The following is a 13754-nucleotide window of genomic DNA, read 5'->3' as shown; positions in this document are numbered from 1 at the left end:
TGTTGTTCATAAGTTACCCAGTCTATGGTATTGTTACAGCATTTTGAATGGATTAAGATTACTCTTGATAATTCTTCTCTAGCTTCTAATGTTTACGGACAGTAACCCATTCTATAGGATGTTAGTGACTAAAAGAGACCTCCAAACTGCCACAGAAAGGTAGGGTCTTTTGCTATGAAAATAGTAATCATCATCACTGATTGCTGTGGATCTATACTAGTCTAAATAACCGGTTTATACATGGGAAATTTACCTCAGAAGAAGTGGAGGTACTGAAACAACAAATCTTTCATAAAGATAATAGAAAAAAATGAATTTCAAGGACATGCTGATCAAAAGGATTATTACTCACCAATTACTCTTACTACTATTAAAATTTACTTACAAAACTCTTGGGATAAACATTTCCATCCAAGTAAAAAAATTAAAATCAATTAAGCATTCTGTGTTCATTCCACTGCTACACAGAAATAATTAAGAAATAGGGAAACAAAAATAGTCCATGTTTTATGTTTACTGAATTTAACAAAATCTCACTTTTTTTCTTAAGAAAAGAACGTTAACTTAGTACTAGTATGAAACAGACTAAACACTGATTAAGAGGAAAATAGTCTGATTTTTATTTTTGCATGTTATTCTCAAGTACACATTTACAATAGTGTCACACTTTTCTATATGAATTTCTTATTAAGTATTTTACTTTAAGTATTTTACAATGTGTATAGAGGAAGGAACATACAATATTTAACAGGCTATTTCAACAAAACAATAACTTATATTCTTCTAAAAACTGGTACCTCTCTAAAATGAACTGAAATATCCAACTTCTTTTTTTAGCTTTGCTAATCAAATTGTTTTAAGAATTAAAACAGCTTCAACTAGTATCAGTACATAACAGTAAGTACAATCTCATTTTTTCTTTATAAAGACAAATGTTTTACCATATTAATGACCAAATCCTTAAATAAGTTTTAAAGGTTTCAATATTGTGCTTTAAAAAAAAAAAACTGTGTATGACTCCAGAATATGTGAGAAACATGAAGCATGTAAAGTATTGTGTTCTTTAGCTTTCAGTTTATTTTTAAAATATAATAGCTATTTATCTGTATTAATTTTAGAGAGCTTTCAAAAATTCTTAAGTGTAAACTTTCACTGAACATTTCCTTTTATATTACTTTAGGGAAAAAACAAATTACAGGGAGATTTTTAAAGAGTTTCACATGTGAAAATGAGTTTTTAAGAACAGGACAACCGATGGACACTAAAGTAGGGAACATATATATGCGGGCCAATAAGGCAAAGCTTCCAAAATCTGTTCTGTGACTTTGGCTGGCATTAGGTTTAAATTCCTATGTACCTAAAGCATTTGATTTAGAAATAAATTAATCTAGCCTTTAGAGGCTGTCAAAACCCCAAATACTTAGATTCCTAACCTTAATAATACAACTTCTGATTATGAATATTAATGGCACAGAGAAAGGCAAAAGGTAAAACCTTTACAGCAGGAGTAGAAGAAAGCACCATAATGAAGTTACGGTATCTATCACATGAGAAGAAATATTTCTAATCTCCCACAATGTGCCAGGAGGTATGTGCCAAGAGCTAATTTATGCAGCCTAAAAAGTGTTTCCTGTTCTTAAACATCTGTATTAACAAAACCAAATTCTAACTAACTTTGAATTCATTTTACATCTATGTTTACGACGCACTACTTAAAATATATCAATTGTCCAGAAAAAACAAAACTGTGAAACACCTGGAGAGTTTTCAAGTAAAGCTCCATTATTTTTAATGTACTTTAAACTTTTACCTTCTAATCAAAATCAACTTGAGTTTGTTCAATCCTTTTCATGTTTGCTCTCTTAAGAAATAAAAAAGCAGGCTGAACTTGCCAAGTTTAATTAGCACCCATTCTCTGGTATATAGAGCCACTATTTCTCTTAGTCCCCCTTATTTTGTAAGAAGAGAGTTTCTTTTTAGACTTTTCATTGAAAACTGAGACATTTACATCTGGATATTCATTAGCTTTTCAGAAAATGTTAAGGTTCATCAAGATGAGCTGTATGAAAGCATTCTATCTGGAAATATCTTAATTTCTCTTTTCCAGTTACCAAAGATATTTAAAAGAAAATATCTTTACTTTATAAAAATACTAGTATCTTTTTCCTCCACCAAATTCTTCATCTAAATTTTAATCTCTCTAAATAGTAACCTGGCAAAAATGCTCCTTCTTACATCCCTGGACCTTTTAATTTATTATACACTTAATACTTTTCATCATAGACTTAAAATTTGGGATTGTGTTGTTTAAGTATATAAAATAAGCAACACACAGACACATGTGAAATGCAGGGTACACTTAGACATCCAGTTGCATGAAAACATATGAGCTACATTTATGACTAAAAAAATTCTAGTATGTCTCATTTGCCAAACACAACTATTCTAAAACAAAGAACAGAAGAATAAAAAAACAGGAATATTTAAAACCTTTCAATCAGAATTTGTAGAAGTGTGCTGTGCTGGGAAAAACCGTAAATACTACAAAGAATGTCAAAAGAAGTGTATTTTGCCTACTGGACAAATTGAAAAATTAAAAACAAACCTAGTCAACGATGTATATTCAGCTAATGTAGAGATTCAAACGGAAAGTTTCATGGTCATGTGACTGAAAAATGTCAAGCAAGACAAGGAAAAGAATTTCATGTTCAAAGTAGATCTGACAGTAAAATCTCCCATTTATATTAGCAGATGTTCCTTTTTAATGCAAAAAATTTGTGGGGGAAAAATTAGTCAAAATGACTACTTTTAGAGTTACCAATCTAACGTTAAAAAAAATGTTTTAGTGGTCTTAGAAGAGTACCATCAAGGTGAATAAAGCAAATACTTAAAGAATAAAACTTCTAAGACTGACAAATTCAATACAGAATCAGGGATTTTTTTTTTTAAAGCAACTTGTTTGTTGCTACTTTTCCTCATTAAACAAACTGAATAGAATTCAGAACACCCTACTGAGTACAATGTAAAGTTAACTAGAAGGACTAATCCTATTTGTACACAGCATAAATCAATGTACAGTATTGTGTATGTGAACAAGACTGATTGGCTTTAAAATGAACTTCCTCCTTTAAGGCCAATATCTTCACAAACGTCTGTGTAAGTATCGTTAGGGCAGGCCAACTTCTTTATGATGTCGCATTATGTGCTGGTTCTTCTCTGAAGGTCTTCGGAACCCTTTCTTGCAGTACTCACAACGGTGAGGGTAGTCTTTCGTATGAATGGAAATAACGTGCCGTTTAAAGCCTGAGGCATCTGTAGTGCTATACTCACAGTACTCACACTGATACACCTTCCTGCCACTGTGTGTCTTCATATGCTTTTTAAGCTCATTTTGTTGCCTAAATCCCTTTCTACATCTCTTACACCTGAACGGAAGATCTTTCGTGTGAACTGAGAGAATATGGCGACTTAGAACAAATGGATCTGCAATCTTAAAGTCACAATGTCTACACTGGTGCATTTTTTTACCCTTGTGGGCAGCCACATGCTTCTTGAGTTCAGAAGGCCTGTGAAAGCCTTTGTCACACATGTCACACTTATGGGGGTAGTCCTTCGTGTGAACTGAAATGATGTGTCGTTTCAGGTCGCTTGAGTTCGAGCTCTTGTGGTCGCAATGCAAACACTGATGTGTTTTGCTTTCTTGGTGGATAAGAGCATGTTGTTGCACCTCTTTGGTATCGGAGAAAGTCAGAAGACAAATGTCACACTTGAATGGCATCTCTTTACTATGCTTAGTTTTTACGTGTGTTTTTAAGTTAGAAGAGTCTGCAGACCTGTATTCGCAGTACTGGCACTGGTACGGCTTCTCCCCAGTATGGATTCGCATGTGCTTTTTGAGCTCTGAGGGGTGTCGAAAACCTTTACCGCACTCCACACATATATGAGGAAAGTTCTTGCTGTGGACCGCCAAGAGGTGGCGATTCAATAACCCCTGTTCAGCAGTCTCATATTCACAGAATTTACACTTGTGCATTTTGTTGGCTCCTTTTTCCTTATGCACCATTTTGTGAGTAAACAAAGCCCCAGCATGAGAGAAATGCTTCCCACACTCATCGCACTCGATGGCCTTCTCTGCCTTGCTGGTCAGCTTGTGGCTCTCCAGGTGGTTGTGTAAACTTATCTTCTTGTTGGTAGTGTAATCACAGTCTGTACAGCGGTACTTCTTCTTTGTAAAGTGTTCAGGATGGTTTTTCATGTGTCTTTTCAAAAAACCTCGTGACTTAAATTTTTTCCCACAAATCATGCAAGGATAGACAGTCAAGGGATGTCCATCAGGGCCAATAATTATTGCTAAGAAAGGAAAAGAGAAGCATGAGTGATCAAACCAAGTCCTGCTTTGGTTTCTTTTAACAATTTAAAGCATGTGTTCTGTACATTATTTGTAAGTACTCCTACATTAGGTTAACATTTCTTTTACTGGTTTTCAACAAAAGATTTAGTAAACTAGTAATAAAGAGAATCTGGTCCAGAAACATCAGTATGATTGCACCAATCTCATTCCCAGTTTAAAATAAACAATGCAGCAATTTAAAACTACATAAAGTATCTAGAGAAAATCGCTCATAAAAATGAAGTCCAACATTTCAGTTTTGATTATGCCAAGCCAAATTTAAGCCAACTTACAGGAGAGTTTAACCACACCCATAAAAGTTTTACTATGTAAATAACTATTCAAGACTACAGAAGAGGAATATGTTCAATGAACAAATGAAGAATTTGTACTGCTCCTCTGTGAATCATGCCTGCTTTATGCTGATGCTTGCTTTTTAAAATTTGTTCACTTAAAGTTAACATATTTTAGTTATTTATTTGCATTTCCACTAAAATAACCTGATTATTTTAGTTCTTTTTCCTGAATTAGTTTCTGATTCAAAACCTAATTCTTTTTATCTAAGGAAATCATTCATGAATATCACTGAATTCTTAAAATTGTATTTTCAAATTCAATACTAAAAGCTACACATATTCTAGCATCTAAAATGTTATCACAATGCCTTTGTGGATACATACTAGAGTTTCATCTGAGAGACTGCAGAGCACGCTGTGCTGTGGAACTTGTGTGCCCTCACCTGTTTGGTACTGCCTGGAATCAGGTCTTCTCCTTTTCTTTGGTTTTTGTTTAGCCAGTCTGCCAAGCCCAGCAGACTCATCTATGTGCAAGAGGGCACTTGCAGTGCCATTCCGGTTTTCAATTCCATCAGAATTATTACCTAACAACGTGCATTAAAAAACAAAATTATACAGTATTATAAATTATAAAGAACTAGGGATTCTTTATTAACTACAACAATGAAAAGCCATGATACTCATGAATGACAGAAACTCCCTATCTCAGTAATGGGCTTTACTGGGCATAACTGTATTACAAGATCATAGAAAATGCTTAGCTTTCAAGTCTAGAAGCATTTTCCCTCATGAATTCTCTTGTTTTCACTTAAAGGTCATGAGTCAGATACCTCAAGAAAAAAAATTTCAGCTTGAGAGCCTATATATTTCTAAATAATTTAGGCATGATTAAAATTCCTATTAAAGTTAAAGGCAAAAGGTAGACTGTATCTATCCTATCATCTTTCTCTATTTTTGCTTACATCACTATCCTGGTGATTCGTATTTCTGAAATCTAAGACCAAAGAAACTATTTTCAATAATGAATTCATGTTCAAGAACCACCTCAATCCTTTGAACTCTTACATAACTTACCATAAGCGGCTGCCCATGCTATTGGCATGAATGTTTTCACTTCACTGTCTTCCATTTGTTGTTCATGCACGGCAGCTGCAGCTGCTGCTGCAACAGCAGTATCTTCCTCTCCTACAATCACTTCCATATAAACTTCATCAGCAATTTCAGCAACATCTAAGTACAAAATTAACAGAACCAGTTTTGTGACTGAGTTTATAGATTAGACACGATAGATATATTTATTTGAATTAAGTTAATAAATAGAAGGCTCAGTGTTATATGCCTAGAATATTTCACAAGGTAAATATTCTATAAATATTTATTCAATGAATCATTCCTTTCTTGGCTATTACCATAATTTGTTTACAAAATGGCATCTTAAGTATTAATAGTCACTGATACTCTTCTTTGGAATATGGCAATACACTGTCTACCAAAGTGCTGCTTATTTTCTTCAAATATTGGTTGTATTAAAAAAAAAGTTAAAAGCACACACTGTAAACTATACTTCAATTTAAAAAACAAGAAAAAATTAAAAGCATACAAAAATATTCTCTCCCACAAAAAGGTCACCTACTTACTTAAATCTTCATCATCTTGCTGAGAGTCACTGAGAGTCATATAAACCATCTTTTCCCTTGGCACACGAATACTGCTATTCTGATCAAGCAGTTCAACTCCATGATCATTCTCAGGCTCACTCTCCACAATGTCTACAGTGCCACCTATCAGGGAAGATGACAGCTCCAAGAATTTATTCGACAAACTTTATTTCCATCTGTTTTACCTTAAGAAGTAATTAGCTCTTCCAACACTTTTATAGGAATACGTGGAAAATCTGTTTGAAAGCCATCCTCAATTCAAATAGTCTCACTGGCTAAACCACCCAAAAGTAATTAAGCGAAAGTGTTTGACAGGATGAATAATCACTGAAGGCTGCAACTTACCTAAGTCATCCTCTGCAGGGTCAGCTTTAAAAATGTACACCTTGATGACCTCAGGGCAACTGCCATCCACTTTACAAGGACTGATTTCTGACTCTGCATCCATGGTAATTGCAGATGAACCACTGTGTTCTATTTTGCCAGCATCATCCACTAAAAAAGGCAAGAAACACATTACATTTTTGGAAGTTTTCTAAAAGTGGGATGAAATATTAAGGAAAAAATATTTTACTTAAACTGCTGGTAACCATGAAAAATAACACAAGTAATGAAATGATACACTTTATCCCTGGATATACTTATATCCATAAGATAAAAGCATTATTGTATTCTTGAAGGTCTTAATGGAAAATATCTTAGTAGTATAAAATCAGCAAACACTAGTCTCTAATATTAGTATTTTACCAGCTCTATGTTCACTACTTTTTAGTTCTGTTTGATCCTATCTGTTTCTACTAGAATTATATATTTAAAATATCAAAATATGATTTTCAAAAAGGTATACTGCAATGCTCAACGTAAATATCAAACTGTCTAATGTAAAATCGCATACAAACAGACAGCACATAATACACAAACACACACATACTTAAATTCATAAAAGTAATGAGTCTGGATCACTGCTTGCAAATGCAGTAAATGTGTACTTAAACATACTGTCATGAACCTAATTAACATAGCCTCTTTCATGTTTTTGGAAAATAAATCCTTACTTTCCAATAGAAGCTCATATACTGGTCGCATTAAAAAAATTTTAAAAGCACTGATTCCCAACAGTAGAGACACAGGGAATATAGAGCAAACATTTCATATTTTAAACTTTATAACAGAAGCAAAGAAAATAACTGCAGCATTATGCCCAAGACCTGGAAAATTAACAAAATTAAAAAAAGAAAAAAGTCTCAAAAAAAAAAAAAATACTCTGGATTGTAGTAACACCAAAAATATATTTCATCCAGTTCTTTCACTATGCAACTCACTGCTATCTCTGACACAAAAGAAGTGCGGCAACTAATATAAACTTGGTACAATTAAACTCATCTCAAAAACTGGATTTACTGATGTTGAGAGAAAAACCAAAGAAACGTTCTCTCTGCTCTAGACACAACTGGTCTATCTGAAAGAGCTGAAGATCAAGTAAAGGGAAGCAGATCCAAAGCCCAGAGAAGGAGGTTGATTTACTTTATCTTCAATACTTTCATCAAGCCTTTTCATTTCCTTTTTCAGTTCTGGTGCTCCCCTGCTAGATGTATTTTGTTATCCTTCTTGGTTATTTTGCTTTATTTTATTCAGTTCAACAATGAATCACAACGATAAGTCATACTTTAGGTTAGGTACCAAAAACACAAATAAAATACAAAAAAAATCATGTAACCTAGAAGGTAAAGTCATAGAATCATGTTAACTACAGGAAAACAGACAATGAACAGATGATTATTTTTCAATGTGATAATACTAATAACTTAGGCACTATGTACTTAACAAGGGAGGTTTTAACGTATTGCCAAAATTTTAAAGAACAGCAAACTGATTATTTACGGAAGCTGAATGAGTTATTTGAAGTTACACAACTAATGACCTAAATCAGAACACAAAACTTAATCCATGTGATGCACAACTAACATTGATCAAACTTTTAGTGTTTTAGCAATATATTCTATGAGATTTAAGTTAATAAAGAAAATAGTGATTTTTCTGAAAATCAATGAATAGCATAATTAACCAAAGCTGGTTTCCATGACTAGTGATAAGATGAGTATGTTCACAACTCAAGTACACCTCAGCTAAGGCTGTGGTGAATAGTTTTGACTACTAAGTAATTTTATGTCTTAAATTGTTAATAGTGGCTTATAAAGATAAAACTTAGGTTTTTAGTATCTTTGAAATACCTCTCCAAATTCCTCATCATATCCTTCAGAAGATCCAAAAATTACATTTGTCTACTCAAATTCTTACACAGAATTAGACTGTTCTTATTATTTCAAAGGTGGCATTAAAAAGTGAAAATATTTTGTTACTTATTACAAATCAAGACCATCCCCATCTTAAATTACTTACACAAAACTGCTTTCAAACAGCAACCTGCAAACATCTTACAAATGTGTAAATCTGTGTGTGTGTGTGTGTGTGTGTGTGTGTGTGTGTATAATACAACAGGTATAAATAAAGGATAAATGTCTGCACTGGCTGATAGTAACCAGAGGTCACTGATGTTCTTGATGAAAAGTGTTTTAGTGAATGCTGTATGGGGTCTTACTGAAGTGGGTTGAGAATTTTATATAAACTTCTTTAAGTTTAGTTTAAAAAAGGAGAATGAAGGAGCAGTAATCAGAATAGGCTGTAGGACCAAGGAGATTACTGTTTAACTGTAAAAATATTTAAGCATGCTCAAAGTCTGTGGGAGTAATAAAGTGAGAGGCTAGAGTCAGTGGGCATGGTGAACTGCTGGATCAAGATCTCAGAAGGAAAGGGAGAAGATGAAACTAAGAGTAAACATGAAGGAAATATCCTTAAATAGGAGGACAAACATTGTTTCTTTTGAGAACTGAGGACAGTAAGTAAATATGAATAGCAACGTGGCTAACTTGTTTTCAGGGACAGGGTGGGATAGGAACTAGAAATACAAAAAGCAGGAAAATAAAAATCTTGAGTGGTGGCTTCAACCATATATATGCAACCATATATACACAAAAGGAGTCAAGGACTTTGGTTTGAAAGTAAGAGAATGCATACAGGGTTAAAGTTGAGAAGCGAGGGAGATTGAGTTGGTACAAGAGGATACTTAATGATATAAAGGTTCAAAAAGCCCAGCTGGTTTACCTCTTTGCAATTATAAACACACACATACATACACACATACCTACAGACACACGCACATACACCCCTTTCCTAAACTTTGAATTTAAAGATCTAAAGGTATCTTGACATTTAACAAATACAGTTTGTCAGGAAAAATAGGCATCATGTCCTTAATTTTGGTCTGACATGTACTTAGCCTTTTTTTTCAAAATTAAGTATTTTTATGAAGTATCCTGCTGACTGACCTAATTAAAATGATCTCCCTAAAGGTGACTTTGGAAACTGAGATAGTGTTAGAAGGTGAAGACCTGAGTAAATCAGGCAGAAGTATCCAGAATAAATTTATGATTCTTTAGAGAACTAACCTCTAAGGACTTTTTGGATGAAGCTGGCCTTTTTTGGCAAGTTTGTAAAAAGTGATTCTATACAGCTACTGAAAAACCTAATGTCCTATGTTTACAAGGTCATACTAGATGTTCTTACAAATGTCAGTTTGTAGGAAACCATAAAACTCTTGAACAAAGAAGACTTGTATAAAATGGAGTAATAAGATATATGAATTTCAACACAATTGCATTTTTTAAAATGTAGTAATAAAGAACTTTAGTTTTAGAGTAAAGCCTCTCCAAGTAAGAAGGCATAATTTCTGGAAATTAAGATTGCTTCTAATAACTATCTTTTCCACATCATTTTACAACTTCTTTAGTACTTCTGAATATTTTATCTTACCTTTTACACAGAAATAAATGAAAGCCTAACTGAAGTGAGGCTGGAGAATGTGAATGAGAACTGGGTAAGTGAAGTAGTAGCTTGCAGAAGTGCGATCAAGAGAAACTGGTTCCTTTGCTATTATTTTAAGAGTGAAAAGAAAGGTTGTTTGCTGAATGGAATATTCCTATAGAGGGTGAGAGAGAAACTGATGATGTAAGAGATAACTGCTGACCAGTCAAAAGAAAGTTTAAAGGCATCTTTGCACTCTTTTGTTAATCCCTTTCTTCAATCTACCCCATAGTTAGAGAAAACAACCACTAATTTACCTTTTGTCCTTATAGACATACCTGTTCTAGACATTCCATACAGTTCTTATACTTCCATGTTCAACCATGTTTTGCTGTTGTGGTATGTATCAATGCTTCATTTCTTTTTATGGGCAAATAATATTCCATTGTATGGTGCTAATACATTTTTCAAGTCAATGTATCAACTGATCAATAATGCTGCTGTGCACATTTGTGTAAAAAATTGTGTGGACATGTTTTCAAATCTCTTGGATATATGCTTAGCAGAATAACAGCTGGGTCATATGATAATTCTACGTTTAACTTTTTGAGGAACAGCCGAATTTTTCTGAATTGGCTACACAATTTTCCCTTCCTGCCAGCAATTTAAGAAGTCCAAAATCTCCCCATTCTTGCCAACATTTGCTGTTTTCCATTTTTTTAAATACCCACCAAGTGAGTGTTTATAGTGGTATTTTATCTTGCTTTTTATTTGCATTCCTCTAATGACTAATAATGTTGAACATCCTTCACATGCTCACTTTTTCCTTTGGCGACACGTCTACTTGAATTCTATGCCTATTTCTTAATTTGGTTGTTATTTATTGTTAAGTTGTGAAAGTTTTTTTTAATATCCTGGTTCCTAGACACTTAGATACACATTTTACAAATATTTTCTCCAGTTCTGAGTTATCTTTTCACTTTCTTGACAGTGTCGTTGAAACAACATTTTTAAATTTGATCACGTTCTCTGTGTTTATTATTTCTTTCGTGGCTCATGTTTTTGGTGCTATATCTTAGAGACCATTGTTATTAATAATCCAAGTTTAAGAATACTTAAGAGTTTTAGAATTTTATTCTAAGAGTTTTAGAATTTTAGATCCTACATGAAAGTCTTACATTAATTTTTGTGTATTTTGATGCAGTGGCCCAACCTCATTGTTTCATAACTAGACATCCAGTTATTTTGGCAACATTTGATGAAGAAATTATTCTTTGCCTCCACCAAACCCTCTTTGACACTCCTGTGAAAAATCAACTGACCACACTTGTACGGTTTATTTTTGGACTCTCAAATCTATTGCATTGATTGAGATGTCTATTCTTATGTCAATACTGCTCAGTCTGCATTATTGAAGGTTTTTTTGATTCACATGGGAATGTCTTAATTTCTCCTTAATTTTTAGAGCTCTTGCTAGATATAGAATTCTTGATTGCCACTTTTTCCTTCAGCATATTAAATAAATCTGATTGCCTTCTAACTTCCACGTTTCCTAGTAAGCAAACAGGTATTTGTCTTTTTGAGAAAAGATCACTTCTACGTCCACAATTTCTATTTAGTTCTTTTTTATTTAGTTTATTTTTACTGATATTCTGTGTTTGGTGAGACAGCATTCTCTTTCCTTTAGTTCTCTACATATGGTTTCCCTTAGCTCTTTCAACAAGTCTGAAACTGGCTCATTTAAAATCTTTCAAAGTTCATGGAGGGGACAGGATAGCTCAGTGGTTAAGAATATGTTTAACATGCATGAGGCTCTGGGTTCAATCCCCAGTATCTTCTCTAAAAATAAATAAATAAATAAACAAACAAACCTAATTACCCCTCCTCCCCACCGATAAAATCTTTTAAGTTCACTGAGACTCCTCAGGACGAATTTTTATTTACTACTCTTTTTTTTTCTGTTTGGGCCATGATATCTTGTTTCTCTGCATGTCTTTCAATTTTTGTTGAAAACCAAGGATTTTAAATAATACAACATGGCAACTCTAAAAATCAAGCTTTCTCTTTCCCAGAGTTTGTTCCTGCTGCTTGTTTAGTGACTTTTCTGAACAAATTCCAGTTTGTATTCTTTGTGTGGCTAATAAAATTTCTGCTTAGTCAGGTTAAGTGGTTAACTTTGAATGGATTAAGATCTCCATAGATGCGTGGTACCAGTAATACTTCCAATATTTCCCAAGAGTCTCTGTCAGCATTTTGAAACACATCTTTAACATTCAGTCTGGCAGTTCATACTCCATACTGACTTCTACTTCCTTCTTGTGCAAAATTTCAAGGTTAGCCAAAGATACTTGCTCAGGACCTTGCCAGGTCTTTCCATAACATTGGCAAAGCCCTGGGCATTCTCATAATCAAGGTTCTCAGAACAACATCGTAGCTTTTCAAAGCTCCTCACGGACATCTCATTCCACAGGTTCCCTAAACTTTCTGGTTATAATGTCTACTGTTTGCCCTAACTGAAGCTATTGCCTCAGTTGGCAGTGATGTTCAGTAATGCCTCTAATATTCTCTGACAACTCCATGGAAAAGGCTGTTCATAACAGGCAACCTCAGAGTCCAGAAGAAATTAAGATAGCCTTTCCAGTGAGGAACCATCACGCAGATATCAAGTAACAATTCTCTGGAAATGGAACTTCAAGGAGCTTTAACACCTTTCTTTCCCTTTCAGAAGCTGCCAGGCAACTGATATTTACCATGATAAAGGATGTTGGATTTAAGTCTACCTTGGGAGGGGAATATGTGAATGGTGAAAGTTAAAAGGCCAAAAAGCTCTCTGTTCTTACCAAGATTTAGTTTACTTCCTTGAATAAAACTCCCTGTAATGCTGCAAAAGGCTTTAATTAGTTACCACAGTTCTGAAAAGTCTGTTTTTGACATTGTTTTTACTAGTATTTTCATTGTTTCTAAAAAAATAAGTTTTTATTAGTAATTAGGGAAGTTTTTCTCCCATAACTTTCTGTCACATTGTTTTCTTCTTTGCTGTTATGTGAGTTTTATCTCCTAGTTTGGCTCCTGTTTCCATCAGTTTCCTCTATAATCAGGTCAGGTTTAATTTTTTTTTTTTTTAACATGTCATTTTGCATTTTTCTGCAGCTTGATCTCAAGATCCCTGGTAATAGATTTATTCTTATTATTGCTTCTATGGTGGTATTTACATTGATACTTTTATTTTTCCCTTCAGCTTATTTTCTAAATTCTAAGTTTAATTTTTACCTCCTTTTATTGCCTTGTAGTATTTCTTTTGATATACTGTATACCTGTTTTATATTTTCTAAATACATTTTAGAGTCCTTATGTAAAAAGCATCACTATAGTCTGATAAACAAAATCCTCTTTCTGAATTTTATCAGAACAAAGTTCAGAAAACTGATCAACACATATCCCTTAAAATATTCTTCTTCACTTTCCAGAAATATTTCCTTGTACATACTTATTTTAAAACTCCAAAATTTAATTTGGTTTTACCAGTTTAAAAAGAGAAAGAAAATGAAA

General features: G+C 33.6%; 1 protein-coding gene across 7 annotated transcripts in view; it reads right to left on the bottom strand.

Moving 5' to 3' along the window:
- Positions 1 to 596: 596 nt before the first annotated feature.
- Positions 597 to 13754, bottom strand: part of LOC135320439 (zinc finger X-chromosomal protein-like) — a 67060-nt gene continuing 53902 nt past the window's right edge. For 5 of the 7 annotated variants that reach the window (XM_064483550.1, XM_064483549.1, XM_064483551.1 and 2 more), the window contains 5 exons: positions 6690 to 6839; positions 6324 to 6467; positions 5761 to 5916; positions 5130 to 5270; positions 597 to 4350 (listed from right to left, as the gene is read on the bottom strand). In XM_064483550.1, the coding sequence (XP_064339620.1) occupies positions 3167 to 4350; positions 5130 to 5270; positions 5761 to 5916; positions 6324 to 6467; positions 6690 to 6839 (1775 nt within the window). In that variant the 3' untranslated portion in view covers positions 597 to 3166. The remainder of the gene's footprint in view (positions 4351 to 5129; positions 5271 to 5760; positions 5917 to 6323; positions 6468 to 6689; positions 6840 to 13754) is intronic. The other 2 variants (XM_064483554.1, XM_064483555.1) reach the window with 2 other exon arrangements.

Source organism: Camelus dromedarius, chromosome Y (genome assembly GCF_036321535.1).
Source record: "Camelus dromedarius isolate mCamDro1 chromosome Y, mCamDro1.pat, whole genome shotgun sequence".
NCBI classification, from domain to species: Eukaryota; Metazoa; Chordata; class Mammalia; order Artiodactyla; family Camelidae; genus Camelus; species Camelus dromedarius.
The sequence above is the reverse complement of the archived record's forward strand: the minus strand, read 5'-3'. Positions and strand labels throughout refer to the sequence as shown.